The 22,100-nt window shown below is 39.5% G+C and overlaps 1 protein-coding gene across 1 annotated transcript in view; it reads right to left on the bottom strand.

The window, feature by feature from the left end:
* Nucleotides 1–7,209: 7,209 nt before the first annotated feature.
* The window catches only part of LOC120545639 (eukaryotic translation initiation factor 4 gamma 1-like), a 43,881-nt gene continuing 28,990 nt past the window's right edge, over nucleotides 7,210–22,100 (bottom strand). The window contains exons 18-36 of the mRNA XM_039780175.1: nucleotides 21,806–21,939; nucleotides 21,299–21,424; nucleotides 20,800–21,207; nucleotides 19,496–19,642; nucleotides 19,038–19,274; nucleotides 18,743–18,847; nucleotides 14,863–15,153; nucleotides 14,572–14,683; nucleotides 14,354–14,468; nucleotides 13,967–14,220; nucleotides 13,556–13,689; nucleotides 12,452–12,624; nucleotides 11,884–12,009; nucleotides 11,690–11,771; nucleotides 11,342–11,440; nucleotides 10,812–10,943; nucleotides 9,369–9,450; nucleotides 9,046–9,186; nucleotides 7,210–8,802 (exon numbers count right to left, since the gene is read on the bottom strand). Coding sequence (XP_039636109.1) covers nucleotides 8,615–8,802; nucleotides 9,046–9,186; nucleotides 9,369–9,450; nucleotides 10,812–10,943; nucleotides 11,342–11,440; nucleotides 11,690–11,771; nucleotides 11,884–12,009; nucleotides 12,452–12,624; nucleotides 13,556–13,689; nucleotides 13,967–14,220; nucleotides 14,354–14,468; nucleotides 14,572–14,683; nucleotides 14,863–15,153; nucleotides 18,743–18,847; nucleotides 19,038–19,274; nucleotides 19,496–19,642; nucleotides 20,800–21,207; nucleotides 21,299–21,424; nucleotides 21,806–21,939 — 3,086 coding nt within the window. The 3' untranslated portion in view covers nucleotides 7,210–8,614. The remainder of the gene's footprint in view (nucleotides 8,803–9,045; nucleotides 9,187–9,368; nucleotides 9,451–10,811; nucleotides 10,944–11,341; nucleotides 11,441–11,689; nucleotides 11,772–11,883; nucleotides 12,010–12,451; nucleotides 12,625–13,555; nucleotides 13,690–13,966; nucleotides 14,221–14,353; nucleotides 14,469–14,571; nucleotides 14,684–14,862; nucleotides 15,154–18,742; nucleotides 18,848–19,037; nucleotides 19,275–19,495; nucleotides 19,643–20,799; nucleotides 21,208–21,298; nucleotides 21,425–21,805; nucleotides 21,940–22,100) is intronic.

Below are 22,100 nucleotides of genomic sequence, written 5' to 3' on the forward strand. Positions count from 1 at the left end.
GGTTAAAGTGAATTATCTGAGGATTGTGTTTTTTTACAACTGTCAATGGAAACACGTAGAGCTACTAAAAGGAAAACATCTCCATGTGGAACTACTGATTATATACTCTAATACTGGGTGTGGGGGCTTCACGTGTGAAGACCTAACACCGTAGTGGAAACAATTCAAGATATCTGCACCTTTCACAAAGTCAAAATTATAATTTAAGACATTTTAAATGTAGTGTTGGAAAGTACATTTACCCAAGTACTGTAGCCTACTTAAGTACAAATTTTAGCTATTTGTACTTTACTTGAGTATTTACATTTTATGTTACTTGCTAATGAAATATTGTAGGCTACTAACACTACTATATTATATTGTACCCTACTACACTTATTTGAAAATTGTAGTTACATTAAAGATTCAGATTATCAATACAAAATAGTATCAACAAATAAATGATGATGAATTATTATAGGTTAAGATAAGACTTTATTGATCCCTGGAAAAAAAATTCACAGGCTACACAGACAAGTTATTAAAAGTAACTCCACCTTTACCAGCTGCAACATTATTTAGTGATATGTATAGGGATATGTAGTTGTGTATATGTTATGCATAATGATTAATTTAAAAGTAAATTTACTGTGGGTAGGCTATTACATTGATGACAATACTTGCTTGTTTGTTAGTACTTGTTTTTATTGTTGTTTATAGTGGTTATGCTTTTTTCTGTAAAGCACTTTAACCATGTTAAGAAAAGCGCTATATGATAACCAGTGGTGGAAGACGTATTCAGATCCTTTACTTAGGTAAAAGTACTAATACCACACTGTGAAAATACTCTTTTGGAATTAAAAGTCATGCATTGAAAATGTTTCTTAAGTAAAAGTATGTAAGTATCTTTAGGAAAATGTACTTCAAGTAAAGTTTAAGTAAAAGTAGGCCTACTCAATGCAGAAAAATCCTCACATTTTAGAAACTGGAAACGTTCAAAATAGTTCTGTCAATAAACTAAGTGTTGTAGGCCTGTATACTGTTAGTTAGTTTAATTCATACTAAAACAGCCTATTTTATAAACTACATGTGTTTTGCGTGCCAAAATCTTAATTTGTAAAGTAAGCTGTCAGATTAAAGTATAATATTTCTCTCTGAAATGTAGTGGAGTAGACGTAGAAAGTGGCTTTAAAAGGAAAGACTTCAGTAAAGTACAAGTACCTCATATTTGAAATTAGGTACAGTACTTGAGTAAATGTACTTTACATTCCACCACTGATGATAACAGACCTGAGTACTTCTTCCACCACTGGGGAAGGTAGACTGCGTGGTGAGTTGAACTGGCTGACATGTTGTCAACCACTCTGTCCTCACTGGTGTGGGTCTCAGCAGCCAGCGGGGACTGCAGCCTGTTGCACACACACCCGCCGCCATCTGCTACAGGGTTATGATTCATGATGGTGTGATGTTAGCTCATTATCTTGCTGTACACACGGCTGTGTGTGTTTGTGTGCAACTGCAATGATCCACCATGGGGAAAAAACAGGTCATCATGGCAGCTATTAGTCAGGTAGAGAAAAAAAAAGTAAAACATAACATAATGGACGGTTCTAATGTTACAAGAGTACAGTTAGTGGAAAAAATGGATGAAAAATAAAAATATTATTTAAAGAATAGTTTGACATTTGGATACATATTCACTTTCTTGCTGAATGTTAGTTGAGAAGATTGATAATTCTGTTATGTCTGTACGCTAAATATGAATTTAACTCCAGCAGTCGGTTAGCTTAGCATAAAGACAGCTAGTAATTAACACAGTTTATCTTATCTGAACTTCAGAGGTGCTGGCAGGCAGATTTAGTTTCCATTAGACAAGATAGATAGCATTTCCCCAGTTGCCAGTCTTTTTGCTAAGCTAAGCTAGCTAACTGTTTCCTGGCTGTAGCTTCATTAATAGCGAACACACAGCATGCTATCAATCTTCTGAACTAACTCTCGGCAAGAAAACTATTACATGTATTTAATATCTTCAAATGTATGCCCTGTGGGGTATGCTGATGCGTCAGGGGAGCTTTATTATCACTGGTCCCCGGAGTAAATCCTGGGACGGGAGGTCTTCAGGCAGCCAGAAAGAGAATGGCTCTGTTTATGCTGCTATATGTTGGTCCTACACTCACAATAGTCAATTTAAAGCCCCAAAGAGAACATTTTCAACATTTTAATAGTAGAAAATGAGAAGAGGAGCCTATATTCTCCTGTAGGCCTGCAAGTAGATTTAGCCTATGTAAAGGATACTCCAAGTGTCATGGCATTGGGAGTTCAAAGCAATTCAGCCATTTAAACCCTCCACAGTTGGATGATGAATGGTGTAATATCCAGGGGCCAGGCTCAGTCCAATCTGAGTCCATGTTCCACAGAAGTAAATATTTTGTAAAAGGTGAATTTGTGAACTTTAAGGTGGCTCTGTGTCACTTTGTCAGTCTTTGTCCCCTCCTGTCTTTAGATTTTTATTTACTAAAAATTGGCTGTAGAAAGACTCAATTGTCTTCAATCTCACACGTATTTTCCATCAAAAACAGGTTGTAACGTATGTTTCCAATATGAAAAGCTAATAATTACTATTTTACCGAAATGTATTATATTTTGATGTTTTTTGAGCGGGGAATTATTTCCGAAGAAGCGGTCATGAAAACCTACTGCTATACTGAATGTGGGTAGTAGTGCGAGGGCCCCCTCTAGTGTAGTTAAGATGGTGAATACTTTAGTTGAACTCAAGTGAGTGTGAGGAAGAGACCGATGCTGTCTCCCATTCCATACTACACTAACCACCTGAAAGAACATGGTATAAGGTATGAATAATAAGTATGATATACATAATAATATCTTAAAGTATAGTGTTATATATGTGCAGTACTGTATATGTAATTTTTACAAACTATAAAGTAATAATACAATACTAGGAGATATATAATAGCAATAGAAAATAACAGATGACACAGCATATAATACAATTCTAACAACATAGTAGTTATAGTGTATTATTATCTAGTGATATAATATACAAAGTGAATACAGTGTGTGACTTGAAGTGTCCCTTGACCTGCGATAATTTGTTTCCTTTGTGCATTGCATTGTGGCACAATAGTGTACATCAACAGCACACCTGAAAATCAGTTGTTTCTTAGTATACATACTGAACCTTTTGAGTGTTTTTTATGTTTATCGGTGTTTTAAGCCCCCAACGTCTCCAGTGCTGCCTGGAAGGCACTAGGATTAGGCAATGGTTATGGTTAGGGTTAGGTGCCTTGAAGTCAACGGTCGCAGCGCTGCCTGGAAGGAGGGCTTTAAACACTATTGAGCGTTTTTTTTGGGGTTAGGGTTAGGGTTGGATTGTAAACACCCTGCAGACACAGGAAAAGAGCACACCTAAAAGTGGGTTTTTGGAATTTGGATAATTTTTGGATTTACCTGCCTCAGTTCACCCACATTACAAACTGCAAACAATCCTGCATCCCTTCTACAACAGTCAACAGATGTGCACAGAAGGGTGTTCTGTAAACCATTTAAAACCCATTAGCAGGCTGCAGATGCAGATAAAACTAAGAAATGTATTTAAAAAACATTTTGCAGATGGCTTCAAATGATATTTAAGCAATATCCACAAACCATTAAGCAGATGTGCAATCTTAAGTGTCAAACGAAAAACCAGAAACTCATCTCCTTATAAACTTACATACTGCTTTTTGAATCATATGCAGCCAGTCTCTTGTTTGTTTGCTGATGTAGAGAGTTGCTGGAGGTCGGGGTCCTACAGGTCAGGTAGGTTCGCCCCCCCAGGGAAGATCTGGACATTAGAAACATTCACATTTAGCACACATGTCCTACAGAAGATAAAAAACATTTTCAAAATGTGTAGATTTTGTTGCCAACAAGCTGTAGAGAAAGGTCTGGCAATGCGATACTACTAACAGAGCAACTTTCAATAGGTGCAATTTAGTAGATAAATACATTCCAACAACCATGTCATCATCTCACTGTTTACTCATCTAATGTGACCTCACCACTGCAGAGATGGCTATTACTTAAAAAAAAAAAGAAGTGTTTTCAGCTCAGAAATTACGTAAACCTGTGCATCATCATCAGAATAAAAGTAAACAATTGCTCAAACATGCTGATCTGATGAAATGGAAAAAAAGAATATCTGCTAGTAGGAATGCAATGTCTGTAAGTTCTCTCAGGATTTCCCCTCTGGATTCTGAACTATTACAAACTGAACTGTACAGTGCCTGTCTGGCCACTAACCTTTTGTTATTATGTGTATTATTTGCTAGTGCCTGGGCCCCTTTACACAAGCTTTAAATAAGCTTACCAGGGTGTCCCATTTGAAATATCGTCATTATGTTTTATGATTTTACTTGTCTTTTAATTTTTTTGTGAATAAATTGAACCTTGAACCTTCACAATACACTGTGCAAATATACTTTGGAAGAATTACATAGAAAGGAATGATAGGTCTACCTGTGACGCAACAGTGTGAAAATGTCATCTGAAAAGTGGGAGCAGCCGACTGTGATACTGCCCCTGAGTGAAAGCAGGTTGGAGATAAGGCAGAGCATTTCAGCAGGGATAGAGCATGTCTCGTAACAAGCAAGATAAGCTGATAAAGGCAGTTTGAAATGATGGCCTGACTCTGGGTAAGGTTACAGAGAGGCTGAATTACAGCCTACAAAGGTTTCTGCTGTATTGTGTGTGAAGTGCTGCTTAACAGAGAACATGTGAGCAGTTGAACAGGGAAACAGTTATGAGGTAGATGGGACTCCAAAAGTGTGTGGGCTGTGCAACAGAGATCTGAAGTGATCAAATATAATCGACGGCCTGTAAATGTTGAAAGTAAAAATGTGTTAAACGCTGAGGTGCTGAGTTATTTTTATATTTTTTATTTGCTGAAGCAGTTTGCTGAGCATACACACTCTTTTGGACCAATTTGCATTTAGGAGCGGTCCAGGACAACCACACTTTCTATTTCTGGCTGGTGTTAGGGGCTGAGAGCCAGAGTGTGAAGCCCACTCCCCTCCCCAGCACCGATATTTCTGTACGGTCTGGGGACTCTAACAACTTTCTTGCAATATGTTTACTTCTCAAGCTTATTCAGATGTGAATTACAACTAGTCCATCTTAAAAAAGGCAGAGATACATAAGAGCAGCTTTTTTAATAACTACGTTGGACAACCGTCTAAAAGCAGTGATTTCTGTGTCGCTGCTTAAGAATGTTTATTTCGAGGAGAGGCTCCAGCTAATCTGGCCTGCATGTTGTTGGACTGAGAGGAAACTGGAGCATCCAGAGGGAACCCACATAAATGCAAGGCAAACATGAACACTGACCACTGAATGTTCAGTATGGTTACCTTTTCTTCCATTCGTAGTGCGAGTGCATGGAATTTATCACTGCTATATAATTCTGTACTAAATCATGTCTTTAAGTGAACATTAAAATCGTATTGAACAGATCCCCTGCCAAAAAAAATTAAAAATACTCTTGATAGCTTTATGGCCCCTGTTTGATAGAAATTGTGTTCTATTTTGTGGTGCCTTAACCGAGTGCCAATGCCAGGAATAAGTTACATGTAATTTTATGTAAAAAAGCTACCAAGCTTGATGCTGGTTACAAGTGAACACCCATTCTATGTATCTGGGGTTTACAGACACAGCTGTAGAGTCTGACGTGCCGCACTGCAACCACAGAAACCGGCTCTATACCTCAGTTTAAACCTGCCCTTCTTGTATGTGTTAAGTTCATGAATGTTGGATCAAATCAGCAATTATATCAGCAAAAGAGACTTTTTTTTTTTTAAATACTTTTTGAAAATTCAGCAAATCATAATTGTGGCAATGGATAAAATAAATTTCAAGAAGTTATAATTAAAATTGCCCCTTCAAATCAGGATGTATTAAGAAAATACTGCAGTGCTCCAAACCTTTAGGATGCAAATAATTTGGTTTAAAATGCAACTTTTTGCAAAATTACTTAATTGCACCATATTTGGAGAATACACAATAGAAACCCTTTACAATCATTCAAATCCTGTGTATGGAAACCTTGACAGGAAGAAAGATTTAGATTTATTCTTTGCAGAATCATTGTTTTGTTTCTGTTTATCCATCTGAAACTTAGCCAACTACTCATGTAACCAAATAGCAAAGATTGGAGGATGGCCAAGTTTTATTTTCTGGAGTTTCCCAAGAAGTCCAACGCTGTGTGAAGCCCTGTCTGTGCAACAACCACTTTAAGAAACAGGGGGATGACATCACAGCTGCTTCATCCATTTTCTCTAGCCTGTTGTCCGAGCTACCAGTTACATTATTCCTCCCAGCAACCACAGCCCTCTTGGCCAGCTGAAGGGCTTTAGTCAGCAGGCTGTTGGTCACAAGACACTGCCTCAGGGACTTTGAGTACTATCAGTGTTCAATCAAGGATATCACAGAATAAATGATACGTTAGATACTACTACCCCCATGACTTTAGACTAGCTGTTAAATGGGAAATTGTTTGAATGCTTGTTAGAATTAGGTATATCAGAGGCCAGCTGAGAAAGAGCCCCCACCCCCCCATCTTAAAATGTGACAGCTAGTGTTTGTAATGAACGCCTATGCAAGAGTTGAGCGTTTGTTTAGGTTCATTAGTTTATAGTTTGACAAAAAAAAAAATCAAGGTCAACTATAGCTGGCAACCGCTGAATCTGCCTTCATCAGCAGATGGAGTTTGCTCGGTTGTCATCCCGTGACCTAGGTTACATACCTGGGTGTTAGGGGATGACAGCGGAGCCATCTCCATGACAACTAAGCAAACTTCATCCGCAGATGACGACCATGAGATGTGGGTTAAAAGCTCTGGAAAAAACTAGTAAATAGACCTTGACCCTTTTTTCTGTTAATTCAAAAAGCCTATATAAAACTGTGGCACAATGCAAGATTAGGTGGCTGAAGGGGGAATGTTTTTGGAAATTCTGACCAGAGATGCGCCATGCCCATAAGAAAGCATAAAAAAAAAAAAAAAAAAAAGAGTAGTTCACAAAACATTATACACATTCGTGTAATTCACAGAGCTTACTTTGAATGGCTTTAAGAACACAAGAAACACCAGCTGTTGTGGGGCAGAACAGAGAGAACGTAGTATTTAGTCCCACATTAGCAGGACAAGCCGCCTTAAAACAGCCTTCACAAACGCACAAGTATGGGAGTTTTTCTTTTATTGGCAACAATCTTTATTATCTCTTCCAGTTTTGGATGTGAAAAGAGGCATTAATTTTACTTTAATTAAATATATTTTTAATAAAGTAAAGCAAAAAAGTATTTACAAATTTTCAATTAAATTGTAATCAATGACTCGGGTTGGATAATTACAAGCACCTTCTGCCGGCTGAGGAGAGAAAAATATAAATACAGGGAAATGACTTTGTTTAAGATGAGGGGAAAATAACATGGCATTACCTAAGCACTGTTCTTTGAAAAAAACTAAAACAAAAAAAACAAACCATTTATATATTTACAGAACTCTCCTGAAATGCATTTCCACTCATGGAAGCAGAAAAGGCCGTAGGATTCGTACTGTTTAACTTTTTTTTTGTATTTTTTTTTTTAAGTTCTTTTTCATTAGAGTGGATTTGTTTGTATACTTTTTTCCCCCAAGTCTTATTAATGTTATTTTATCTTTTTTAAATCCCACAACAGGTTTTGTAGGAGGGTGCTGATGTGAGCCTTTCGCTCTTGCTCTCCAGTCCAGAGTTTGTTTTTTGAAGCGCAGGAAACAGGTCAAACCGACACATGGGAGGGTATTTTGGGGTTTAGGGTACCCCCCTCAGCAGCAAAATGGTCAATGTTCATTGCCCCGCTCCTCAGTGACACGGTCCACATAAAGTCTGTGTGAAATCCTCGGGAGTCAACAACCGTTACTTTAACTCCTGTCTGAAATGTCCGTTACACAGCTCTCGCCACTCTTCTTTGTAGTTTTCTATTTTATTATAAAAACGCACACTCCAACCATCCAACGCCGGAAAAAAGAGAAACAAAAGCTTGCCGTCTACATAAGCGCCTCATGTAGCTCAAACACCGTACATGTGACATGACAATGTTGCTGTGTCGTGTTCACATGCTAAAGGATAAAGTCATCAAAAATATAGATGTGAACAGCCTTTTAAAGGCGTTTTAAATATCTGTCATTAAGCAGTGTCTTGAATAGTGTTGCTGTGGCGAGGACAAGCCATTTGAAAACAGGAGATAAACTTCAAAAAAATAGTGAAGGAAACAGCATTATCTCCCACGGCTTGTAACGCTTCTCAGCATTCTCTTTCATAACTAATCTCTCTATTTAATTCTGTAATTGAATTCATTTCAAAAAACACATTCAGTTGCGCAAGGAAAAACAAGAAATCCCCCCCAAAAAAAACTAAAACAAAAAAATAACATGATCGAACGTTCGATCCTTGATACAATCTCTCCCAGATGAAGAATTTTTTTCTTGCTTTTTTTTTGAAGGTTTTTGCTGACTCAGTGTCTTCTGAATCATCAACAGAACGATTGCTCTGCCCAATGATACTCTCTGAACTCCCACCAGTTCACCCAGCGGCTTGAGGGGCCCCTAGCTATTGTCGGACTCGTCCTCGTCTTCGGCCTCGCGGAGCCAAGTGAAGAAGGCGGTGACGGACTTAAGAGCCACGCCCTTGCCCTGCTGCTCGGCGGGGTCCTTGCTAGACTCCCACTTGTAGAAGGCCTCCTCTTTGATCACGTCCTCGTCGTAAAGAGTGTCAAAGAACATCCGCAGCAGATCTGAAGGAGGGAAGAGACGAAGAACGTTCACAAGGCATTTCATGGCAATTGTAACTATATTTTAAACCAGATCCACGTGAAAAAGTTGAACAAGAACAATTGATCAGAGTTTACATCTGAAAAGTCATTTTGCCTGCATTATTTTTGCAGAAGACTAACATAGCAATAATGCACACAAGCAAACATTTCTGAAAGAGGTTAACAAAGGACAACGGGGAGAACAACTTGACAGCAGCCACTCACTGGCAGGTTGCTCCATCTGCACCATCAGGGCCTGCAGGGCATACAGAGCCTGCAGCTCCTTCTCCTCATCCTTCAGGTATTTCTGCAACACCTTGGCCCTCAGTTTGATCTGCTCGCTGTCCACCTTGTTGGGGTTCTCACCTGCAGGCAGTCAGTTTGGAAAAACATAATTTAAAAAGGGACTCAAATGGCATAGTTTGAGTTAGGATTGACTTGACGAGTATTGATGACATATTTCCATAGTGATTAGCGATATCCGTTTCATCCGCAGTCCTGCATGAGTAGGTTCTAATGAGGGACGTAAAGGGTACATGCTGACTTACAGATGACTGCTGACTGGCAGACGCAGGTCATCAGAGCTCTGACAAACATGTTGGAGGAGGTCTGCTGCTCATCTAGGTTGGCCTACACAAGACAAATTCATTAACAGACATGCAGAAAACTGGAGGTAATCTAAACCGCTTCATTAATAGCAGACAGAAAGGAACATGTGATAACAGCTCGTTGGAACCCGTAACCTGTAAACATCGAAACTTTGAGTTCATCACATTAGTTATAAAGGAAAGGTCTTTTGTTGTGAACTTGCATTGCATTGCATATATATATATATATATATATATATATATATATATATATATATATATATATATATATATATATATATATATATATAACAAAACCTAATTTTAAGCCCTTAAAAAAGGTTGATTGTGAATGGAAACAAACGTAAATGAAGATGGAAGTAAAAGAATGCAATAAATACTAATACAAATCAGTGTTCCCCTACCACTGGTCCGCGGACATGTACCAGTACATGGGTCATTTGGTACTGGGCCGCACAGTTTTTTCTGTTTAATTGATTATCAGAGTCTAAAAGATATGTTATTACGAAAAATGACCAGATTCTCTCCCATCTCTCACGTGTCTCTTCCTTTTGAAACGTAACGTGATATTTACCGCTCAGTGAAACCCCCCAACATGCTAAAAAAATGAGTAAACAAACGTCTTTGCAGAACTTTTTCAGCTCAGGGGGAAAGGCCCGCGGAGGAGGAGACAGAAGAGGAGACAGAAGAGGAGCCTACAACGTCAAAAAAAAAATGAACAGACAATACCAGGAGCCCTACTTAAAATACGGATTTATCGCAACAGGTGATTCTCGCGCTCTGCATAATATGTGTCGACAAGCTAGCAAATAAGGCTCGGCACATAACTTTCGGCACATGGGGAACAAGCACCCTGATTTTTTGCTGCGACAGCAATCAAAACAAAATCACAGAATAAACTGGACATAAGGAACGCACTTCGGGTGTCACTGTCTCCCGTTAGCCCCAGATAGGTCCGTTTGGTTGCACAGAAACAAGCGCAGGGCTTCCACTGAAGGTAAATTGTGTTTTTCATGCATTTTACATTTGTTTTCATATATCTATCTATCTATCTATCTATCTATCTATCTATCTATCTATCTATATATATATATATATATATCTATATCTATATCTATATATATATATATATATATATATATATATATATATATATATATATATATATATATATATATATATATATATATAAAAATACATTTATTTATTTATTTATTATTAAATATTTGTTTTCATGCTGGTTGTATCATTTTATTTTCTCGTGTTTATCCGCCACACCTTGAAGACCGGCCCATCAAAATATGTCTTCAATGAAACCGGTCCATGGCTCAAAAAAAGGTTGGGGACCGCTGCTATAAATTACACTCAAGCAGGAATACAAACCTCAATCCAGTCAAAGATCCTCTGGTTGTTGGCCTTGTCCTGGATCAGTCTCTCCAGCTGTTTGGTCAGCTCTGCAGAGCTCAGCTTCTTTTTGCTCTCCTCCGACTCGTCGCCCAGTGTGAACTCCACATGCTAGTTAGCACCATGGAGACAGAAACAGGCTTTTTGCTCATCTTTTCAAAATACTCATGTTACTTCTACTCGCTCCACTTCTTATTCAGTGCCTGAAAGCAAACTCACATTCAACTTCTACACAATCAGTTTTGACCACAGTAATAAGACAAAGGGAATACAGTGTTCACAATCATGAAGTTTGGTTTCTGGTGTAACACAAAAATGGGAGCTTACAATATTGTAATGTTGCACTTCATAAATGGTTTCTATTGAAACTGAATCCTGTCAGCAAATATTTAATACTGTTTTGATACTATAGTGGAGTATCATACCTATACTAAAGGCCTCCAATATAATGGATGATTAACAACTGTTTAATATACAGCTAATGAGGAAGCTGGTGCGCGACCTCTCACCTCTTCTGTCACAAACTTGTTGACGTCTACGTCCTCGGGGAGGAAGTCTTTCCACCGGAGGCCAGCCTCCCTCCACATGGTGCCCACTTTTTTATGGCTCTAATGATGGAGATGCAGATTGGTTGTTAGACGGATGGACACATACACTGATCACACTGGCATCAACAAGCCAAATGAACTGATTCAAATTTTACATGCTCAGTGTGACTGGCAAAAAAACAGTACTAAGCAGAACTGCATTCAATTAGTATTGGTTTTAAAAAATATTCTAAAACCCTTATCAGTCAGAAGAATACACTATTAGATACAAAATAATATAGAAAAGGATTATAAGTGATTGGTTCTTACCATTCCTTTGCAGAGTAAAGTGAGGATCTGGACCAGCAGGACTCCAGCTTGGCCCAGGGGGATCAAAGGCTTTGAAATCTCCCTGGAAGCATAAAAAGGTCAACACAGGTTAGACAAACAGCCAGAAAGGTATCTTCTCTTGCAGATTTCCCTTGCTGACATGCTGAGGGGCCAAGTGAGGCCTGGGGACTAACCTGAAAAGTTCTCCCATGGGGATGCCTCCCTCATGGAGCATGGGAGTGATCAGTTCTGCCAGGTAGAGCCAGATGTGGGGGATGTCTATTGCCATGTCTTCAGCCACCTCCAGGAGCTCCTGAAGCCTGAGGAAACACACAGTGCACACATTTCAACGATTATTCAAGGTTTAAAAAGGAGGAAAAACAAGTTCAAAATGACTTAACAGATGGGAAAACTAAGCATTATGGCACCTCACTGACACAAACATATGGAAACGTCTTGGCTAAGCATAGTGGTTAGAAAGATTACTCAATTTCAGCAACTGCTTTCAAACTTTTCAGAGACTAATTCATTAGCTAAAATCTGTTCATTTTAAATCGTTACATACTTTATTTCAGTCAACACTAAAAACTCTGCTAACATGTCACAGAAGAGTTTGGTCCAACTGCACTTGCTCTCAGATTTATATATTTACTTATGACATGTAAACATATTCATAGTTTTCTGTGAATGTCAATGACACCTTTTATGCACATACTACATTACTTATCGTACTGAACCACCTCTCTGCGGCTCCATACTGACCCATTATAGTACTGCTGTGTTGGGAGGATTTCGTTCTTAATGAGCTGTTGCAGAAGCAGGCCCATGTGCTCCCTGGCGATGGTGCTGCGCTCCAGCGTCGACTCCAGCCCGTTTCGTACAAACACAAAGAGCAGCTGAGTGCTGTTCATCTCCTGCACACACTGTAGAGCCTCCTGTAGGGACAGAGAAGGACATACAGATTGTTGTAAGGCTGTTAGTGGGTGCTGGCACACTTCTAAGGATGAAACTGTGCCTGTAAATAAACAAGTATAAGGGATTAGGGGTGCAAGCTATATCAACTCAATATCGTTATCGCATATCACTTTGCGCAATATTATATCAAAAGTGTCGCGGTAAGTATGCAATATTTTGTTTATTTTATGGAGCGCTGCGTCCCGTCCGTTGGCTGTGTGGCTTAGTTGTGTTCGATTTAGAGCCCGTTTGACATGCTATAATGATCATCATTTCATTGGCCAGTTACCAGTTACATATGTCCTGCTCTCTTTATTTATTTATTTTATATTGTACATCCTGTTTTGTAGACATGGTCGTTATTTATTGATTCATGTTGTACCAGTCCAATATGTCCAATATGAGTCAGTTGAAATAAACCTTGTTGTAAACTCGTTTAATTTGTTATGAATCTATTTTGATGCGTTTTCCCGTAACTTTTGTAATTTTACATGTTTAAAAATATCAAAATTAATATTAATATTCATAATCGATATCGCAATATCACTTTTTGTCAATATCGTGCAACCCTATAAAGGGATTTACAGGAAACAATACAGGCAGGTAGTAAAGCTTTACGGTTTGTAATTGCATATTATTGATAGAAGCCTATCTGTTCAGCGATAGGCCTCCTACGGTCAGAATATAGGCTGTATTTGCAAACCAACCATTTCCTGCTTCGGCTTCCTAACATTAAAAGTATTTGAAGAATTCCGGTGTGCCACCGGAAATGCACCGAGGTAAAGACAGAACAAGAACAAGCGTTTTCAGCGGGTCATTTTTTAGTGAGTGAGCAATGGAACAAGAAAAAACTGATTTGTACTTCTGTGTAAGGAAAGTGTGGTTTCTTTTCATTTTCATTTCAGTGTGTACCTTCATGTCGTTGATATGGAGGTATTCCTCGATGATAGCTGTCGACTTCTTGCTCAGTTCTTCCTCGGTCAAGGCAGGCTTGGTGGTGGTCAGGGTCTGGAGAGGGGGAGAGGGAGCCGCTGTCTCCCGCTTAACTGTTCAAACAAAACACATTTTATTTTAATTTATGCTAACTTTTGCTAAAAGAAAAAACAAAAGTAAAAAGCTTTCCTGTTGTATAACTTTTTTTTGGTAAGTATCTAGTAATCTAGTTCAGAGTTTATAGATCGCCGATATAAATGGCTGAAATGTCCAAAACATATTTTCAGATTATTTGGATTTCCCATAGAATTCTATTCTTAGCACAGTCGATTATTCTCGGATTTAAATATGTAGTTTAAATCTACACTACCGCTACGTCACGCGTCCTACCATTCTCTTTGCTCCTGGCTCTGTCTCTGCTGCCTCTGTCGTCCGTCATGCTCGCTACTCTGCGGACAGGATCGGCCGGCCCACGCTGCTCTCTCTCCCTGCTCCGCTCTTCGTTCTCCCGACTGAAGCTGCGCTTGGTGACCTGCAGTCGGTTACGATCACGGTCGTCCCGCCGCTCATCCCGTCTTTCAAATCGGTCACTGCCCCGATCAGAGCGGTCGAAGCGATCACTTCGCTCTCGACTCGAGCTGTTTCTGTAGAAGGACAGAGGAAGAGCAGAGTCAGGAAAAGATAACACAAAGGCTGAGTCTGACTCTGTAGGGTCCCACTGTGCATTTGCTAGTGGAGATTCTGAATAGGCTTCAAGAATTGTGTCCTGTTCCTCACCTCTGAGGAACTCGTCTGTCCGAGTCCAGGGAAGAGCCTGAGGAGGACGACGGCTGCTGTAAGGCTGAGAACCTGTTCAGAGTGCTGGTGGTTGGACGGCCGCCTGGCTCTGCACCTTGGGATGAAAGTACACAACATAGCATGTGTTGAGTTTCTGCTTAAGGTGCTCAACTACATTTATTTGATGTATAATCATCACATCAGTATGGGACACCTACCAGACTCTGCAGGTTTGGCACTGGTGCCACCGCTGCTGCCCTTACCCCAGCTCCCCCATGTGCCTTTACCTCCTGGGGCAAGCAGCTGATTGTTGAAGTCAAGAACAGGAGTCTGAAAGAAGAAACTGTTGGTTAAATACACACTACCTGCTACAACTATAAAACAGGCTAACTATGAATTTGCTGCAGTTGAAAGTTTAAACTAATTTAACCACATGGTTAGCAAATTTGCAGAGTCATCCAGCTGGTTAATAACTCCGATACATATTAACACTGGCGTCTCTCCCCTACCTTTGTGATTTTGCTAAGGCGAGAGGCGTCAATAGGCCGGTTCTTGGAGATGGGCACTGTATTCCAGCCCTCGTCCTGGGGAGGAGCACCACGGCCTTGGGTGTGAGGGCCCCCACGACCTCCGGAACCTCCTCCACCCATCCTGCCTCCAGGGCCACCACCCGTCTCTTTCTTGGAGATGAGGGCTTGCTGCACCTTCATATGCTCCCTGTGCTCCTCCAGCTCAGCTTCTTTGTGGATCTGGTCTATGGTCTTGGGGCCCTGATCGCCTCGCCGGGGCACCCAGTTGTTCTGGGATGGGATGGAGGGACAGATTGGGAGTACAGGGCAGAGGTGAGTGATGACATTGACAGTTCTATTTTTGACATGAAATGTCTTCTCTGGAAGTTTTGGATGGGAAAATATGTCAAAGTTAAAAAATCTGAAAGTATTAGTTTAGTTTAATTATTTTTTAATAAAAAATAATTAAAAAGGCGTGGGCTCAAGCCGGAGATTATTACACCTACCCTTTTTACATAAAATTACAAAGTTACAGAAACTAAGTATACACTATATACCCCAGTACAACACAAGAAGTCCAATACATTTTGTGCACCTTCTGGCATTCACACTTCGGTTTTATATTTGTTAATCACCTTATTTTAAATAATTTTTTAAACCGGTTGATTGTGTTAAACTTTTTCATTCCACAGTTAGGGCTGTGCAATTAATTGAATTTCGATTTCGGCTCCCAACGATCACCAAAATAGTATAATCGAGAAAAAACGATTATATTTGCCACGTTCTGTTTTGCAAGAACACTGTTATTTTGAATTGTGTTCTGAATGACACGCGCATGCGCACATCCGCCCCTCCCGAAGCCAGTCAGGGAGGCAAGTCGTGTGCATACCATCCGCTGGAATTGAAAAAGTCAGCGCGAGTAAAGATGGCAGCAGCGTTTGGTGAGCAAAAACCAATCCTCTCAGTTGTCTGGGAACAGCTAACGTTAGCTAACCCTGCAGTCCCTCTGCCTCTGCCCCGCTGTAGTATACTGTCTAGAGACGTTATTCGCCCGACACGCTGTATTCACTTACTGTTTAAAACTTTTTCCAGCTTAGTGGGGGTGCATAGGCATACTGCTCAAAACCAACATGAAAAACATAGTAATGTTCCCTCAGCATTTAGTTTTGTTGTTAAACTGTATGTAAATGAGCAGGGATGTTAAATCACCTGTTTCACATAACGTTACTAAGGTACCGTCTATGTGCTGGATTTTTCCTAAGGTTAGCTAGCAAATAAGCCCACTGACGGCGACATTATTGTTGATATTTTGGCACGTTTAGTAATGACAGTAGCAGTGGGCATAGTGAGTGAACATGTGATGTGAGATGCACATTGTGTTGTGTGTTCAACTGTTCATTAGCTGTGTAACGTTGTGTGTGATATCTGTAACAGTAGTAAAACAGATTGTATTCTGATCCAAAGACTCTTTCTGTGAGATAACTGACACTAACAGATTATACCCTGGACACTATCCATTATATCCAAATGTTGTTAATGAGTTATCGTGTTAAATAATCGTAATTTCAATATTGACCAAAATAATCGTGATTATTATTTTTTCCATAATCGAGCAGCCCTATCCACAGTTTAACTTCATACACCGAGACACTTCTTTGTTTTACATTTGTTCTGCTTTTTGGTCTAGTAAAAATACAGCTTCCCCTTCATAATGGCGTTCTCTTATTTGAAACAGCCTTTGGATACAGTCTGGCAACATACTATTAAATACTTTGTATATTAGAGATGCTATTTTAAAGTAGTGTAAGTGAAATTCTTCTGTTCATATCACCAATTCCTACTATACAACTTCAAGTAATAATCTTAAAGATTTTCATTTAAATAAATGTCTGTTAAGTCACTATCTATTGCCAAATAGATGATGAAAGCCCTTGCATTTGCAGTATTACGAACTGGGTCTATCTGGCGAAATTTCCATTAGAGGTGTTGAAATGAATCAAATAATCGATGCATCGAATAGTGGACATGGACGATGCTGCATCGATAATCGGCTGGGCAATAATCGATTATTTCTGTTTACAATTGAATGTAGGCCTAACAACATTTTTGTTTACATATTCTGTTATGTTTTGCACATTCAGGAAGTGCCATGTGCTCAGTGCTGTAGTTTTATGTATCCAATTTATTTAGTATTAGAGCACTGCAGAATGTTTTGTTTTTGAAGCTTGAAAAGCTATGAATTAAATATCCTGTATGGCTTTAATAGAAAAATGTATTTGACGCATCGTGATGCATCGAGATATTGAATCGAAGACATGATAATCGTAATCGAATCGGGAGATCAGTGAAGATTCACACCTCTAATATCCATGAAAAATCGCAAGCGGTTTGGGAAGTGAGATTCAAAAACACACTTGCAAGCTTATCACAAAAGAGATTGTAACTTTACATTTTTAAAGAATATGCATCAGGCGTGGTAGACTCATCACACTGACCTAATTGTACTGAAGTATTTCTCATTTTGACTGGTGATACAAAGGCATTTAGGAATATTAATGCTGACAAATGTTAACAATGGATACCTATTATTACTATGGTGTGTGTGGGAGTAGGGATGTCACAATACCAGAAATTTAGTAGTCAATACCAATGAAATTCCATGACTCTTGTTACCCAATTATATACCACGATAAAAAAAAAAACAGTAAATCCTATGTACCTCAAAATACACTCTTTTATAATGTGTATTTCAGCATACGGATAACAATAAGTTTAGTATTTCACACAGAATTAAATTGTATTTGTGGTGGTAGCTGATGGACCCACAGCTCCAAAGCCTGGCACCGCCACACAGCTAGCAGCATACAGTATTATCTTTAGTGAGTTCACCTTCCAACAGCAGGTATGTTAAGTTCGTTTCTCTCTGCCGTCGTTTTTTCACAAAGAACCAGGCTGGTTAAAGTTAACCAGCGTCATAGAGATAAAGAGCTATTCTCTGTTCTTCTTTGGCATCAACTTGTTAACTAAGTATCAGTTCTCATGACATCCCTACATGGGAGAGACTAGACCTGGAATGGATCAGGAGATCAACATCCTGACTCTTAACTTTTCTCTTCAGCCTTTTCATAGAAAGGAATGAACAAAGTGTGTGTGTGTGTGTGTGTGTGTGTGTGTGTGTGTGTGTGTGTGTGTGTGTGTGTGTGTGTGTGTGTGTGTGTGTTCACAGTTAAATTGGGCAAATGTGCTGACTTGGAGCAGCTGATTTTGGCTTGTAAAAGCACTGAAGACAGCAAGTTTTGTAACACTGTGTGGGCGGGACTGGGAGCCTAACTACAGGACTGCAGTATTCCTTTAGAGAAATAAGCTTCAACAGCACTGGACTGGCTTAATAGCACAACTAAATGGAAATGATCGAAGAAGACACAAAAAGATGAAAATACTAGATACATGTTAATTGATCCATTAGTAGAACTGAATTAATGCGGCTAGAAGAGACGGTGGAGTTTGTGTGGAACAGTCTATTGTCTGTGTTTAGGAGCTGCCGTTAAAGAGCTGAGAAAAATATTTCTTTCTTAGCCCATATTTGAGCCAAATACAGGCCAGGGCTAAAGGACCAGTGTGGGGCTGTGTTTATAGCACCACACACACAGTCACACACGCTACGTCCAATAAGGTGTGTGACATAACAAAATGACAAAATTCTCTCTACACTGAAATCCCCCACAAACTCTCAAACATTTACTGGAGGTGATCAAACGCAAAACGCATGAATGCACACTGCAATACTATCATATATTTTGCAAGGATTTCCAAGTAATATGCTGCAATGCCTTGTTAGCATGTGTGTACTGTATATGTGTGCGTGTTGTTTATGCTTTACCCGTCGAAGGTCCAGCACATCCTGTAACATGAAGCGGATCCTGGAGCTGGTCTTCCTCTCCTTTATTATTTTATCCATCTGATTGAAGTACTGGTCCATGCGAGGCTGAGGATGACCACAACAGTTTGGGGAGTCCATTTCATACACTACATTTACAACATCCAATTAAAACACAATCTAACTGCACATTTATCAGCATGCATTCATGTCTGTGACGTGTGCACTTATATATACCATTTCCCCTTCGTCACACTATCTAACACTGTGTGTGTGTGTGCGCGTGTGTGTGTTGTACCTTGGCCTTCTCAAAGTCTAGGTCCTTGCCGATAGTGGACAACAGTCTACACAGGCACTCCAGGGACTCCTCGTCATGGTTTTTGAGCAGCTTTACAATGCAGTCATGCATGATGACTTCTGTTAGCATTTTAAGCTTGAACAGCTCACCAATGAACTTGATGTTGCCCAGTGAGCGCCTCCTGGCCTGGTCTTTAGCTTGTTGTAGCTCATCGCTGAGCCGCTGCTTCTCTTCCGCCTGCCACAGAAACAATGTCACATAGAAAGGGGTGATGAGAACAAAGGAAATCGTGACGAGGGATGGTTAGCTGTATGAAAAATCTTAGCATAGTGGCTTCCTCCCGATATATGGTCACCTTCGAAAACTTCCCACCATATAGCCAAGTTTAACTACCAACTTGACTCGTTTTTGTGCTTAAATGAAGATCCCAACCCATATATTATGAGGTAGTACTATACCACTGAGGCAGCATCCAGCTCGGTCTGCTTCCTCTCGAAGATCTCGTCATCATCTTTATCCTTTTCAAACTCCTTCTGGCATCGATTTAGCAGCAGCTTGCGGAAATTCACAGTGTTTCCCGGCTTATCTGTGGTTTCGGCTTTAAGCTGAAAAGAACAGGAAAAGACAGTGTGTGACTTACAGTCATCACTGGACTCCGACAAAGGATATTATAATATTCCTGTTTTTTTGCCCGTTGTTATTTTTTTTTTTATACATATTTGTGAAGTAATCTAAATTATAAATTACATAATTGAAATTCTTCCACTTTTTTTTTGTGTTTCTTCATTTAACTATTTCCCCTGTTTTAAATGATTTTTTGGTGAATATCTAAGATCAAAAACTCATTCCGACGGTTCTAATTTCTGTTGTTTTCTGTTGTGAGAAACTGTTGAGTTTTTTAGAAGTAAGCTGAATTTTCAGCTTGTGTCCTTTTTTTACTTCAGTCCTTGATGCTGACAACAGATTTGTAAGGGGTTTACATGCAGTAAGATAACAGAACAGGTACTGGTTTGTGTGTTACAGAGTAAGCCTATTACATTAAAAGAGTGTTGCATTATGGGTTGTTTGTAGCTTAAATATGGCTTGGCTGCAAGTTTCTTTAACTCTATTTTAAGAGTGTATTTTAGAGTTAGGCAGCCATGTTGGTGTCTAGTAGTAAGTAGTCTTTATCTGTCAACCAGCCAAGAGTAACCGGTGTCACAGCATGTCATGAGCTCAAACAGAGTCAAAAAATTTGGACCAAAAAAAAGAAATAAAAAGTCATTCTGACCGCTTCCAAAAGCTTGATAGGAGAGTGCGAGTACGTGAACAAGCTACATATAATAAAATGGGATTTATGATTATGTTTTAATGGAAGCATTTTATGCTTTACTTTGATTAGAGAAAAGGCTTCAAGAATGAGGATTGTTTTCTCTGTTTAATAACAGTATCTTATGAAACTTTATCCAGCAGAACAAATTAAATGTTTCTCATCTTCAAAAAGTATTTTTCGACAAACAGATGAAAAATGAAATGCTTGTATTGTGTGAATTAAGTTTTGGCTCCAGAAAAATGTATCATTACCACACAATAGTCTGAGGTTTTTAAATTTAAAACATCATCATGCAGGCGTATGCCTTATTAGAAATTAAATTTACTTAGTTTATCATTTAACACGTATCATAGCTCTGTGCACATCTGCAGGATTGAACCACCAACAGTCCAAGAGTAAGCATTCAAGCAACACATATTTCCATGTGGCAAAGTGTGTGGTATCACTTACCCCCATAAGGCAGCGGCACATGTTGGCATAGGCCACTGAAAAGTCTGGTTCAGAAATGGCCTTTTCAAAGGTAAGATCTATGACTCCTTTCAATCTCTCCTCAGTGTCAATAGTCAGTTCCGTCACCTGTTTCATTAGCTGTTGAAACTTTTGGGGAGTCAGTTTGTTGAGGATTCCGCGAACCCGTTTAAACAGGTCCTGAGTCTTTGCATGCTCTGAATCGTTCTCAGGCTCCTCTACTGCACGATTGTGAACAACTTTTTTCACTGTAGGTTTCCAAGCCTTCTCTGCCTTGTTCAGCTGCACGTCATCACCGAGTGACATGGTGGTGATGATTTTCCTTGGCTCTTTCCTCTGCATCTGCTGGGAGCGACGTGGACCACCAACTCCCATGCCCATACCTGGCGGCTGAGAAGAGATAGGGGATGACCATTTTATTCATCGGCTATAAACTTTGAGTGCGGAGCTCTTGAAACACACTAAGACAATGTTAACTTACTGGTCCTCTGCTTCCTCCTCCCATGCCAGGCCTGCCAAGATTGGCAAAGGAGGGTGTGAAGTCAGGGCCACAGTTCATTCCTGTTAGACGACTGGGGTCCAGTTGACGCAGAGGGGTCTTATTAGCCTAAAAAGACAAAGAAATATCAACTGAAACTATTCAGATAATTGCTAAGATGTTAATCTGTCAACCTTTGATCTTTTTATGTTTCTAGTCACAGGGACACTAGTTACATTCCATCAGTGCTTCTGTGGTGAAACACCTAGCAAAAATAACTTTCACTGACTCATAGGATCTAAGTCTTTTTCTCAACATGAGGACAGATAGTCTATGGCAAGGGGCGGCAAGTGCATCTATACAGCACCATTTAAACCACACTGAGGCAATTCCAGAGTAACAGAAAATCAATAAACATAAAAAATAAATAAATCAGAGACACATTTACATAATATAAAACATAAACTATTCAAGAATCTATGGCCATGTCTTTAGTGTAAGAGGTTGCACCTTATCTAAGACAACATCACTGATGGCTGGTAGACCTTCAGGCTTGTTCATGCTGGCTGAGATGAACTGGAAGCCCAGAAGAAACTCTCGGTCATATTGCTTCTTCTTCTCTGGGTCGATTGGCTTCCATTGTTCTGAAAGAGAAACCAAAACAAAAAATGACCATAAGGTTCTTTTATTGAAAACATTTGCAAAATGTTTAAGTTATACTTCCCTCAGTATCAACTCAGAATGAAACTGGGACATAGTGTCAGAGACGTAATGCTCCCTACACAGCCAAACTTTACTGTAATAA

The sequence above is a fragment of the Perca fluviatilis genome, chromosome 2 (genome assembly GCF_010015445.1).
Source record: "Perca fluviatilis chromosome 2, GENO_Pfluv_1.0, whole genome shotgun sequence".
Lineage (NCBI taxonomy): Eukaryota > Metazoa > Chordata > Actinopteri > Perciformes > Percidae > Perca > Perca fluviatilis.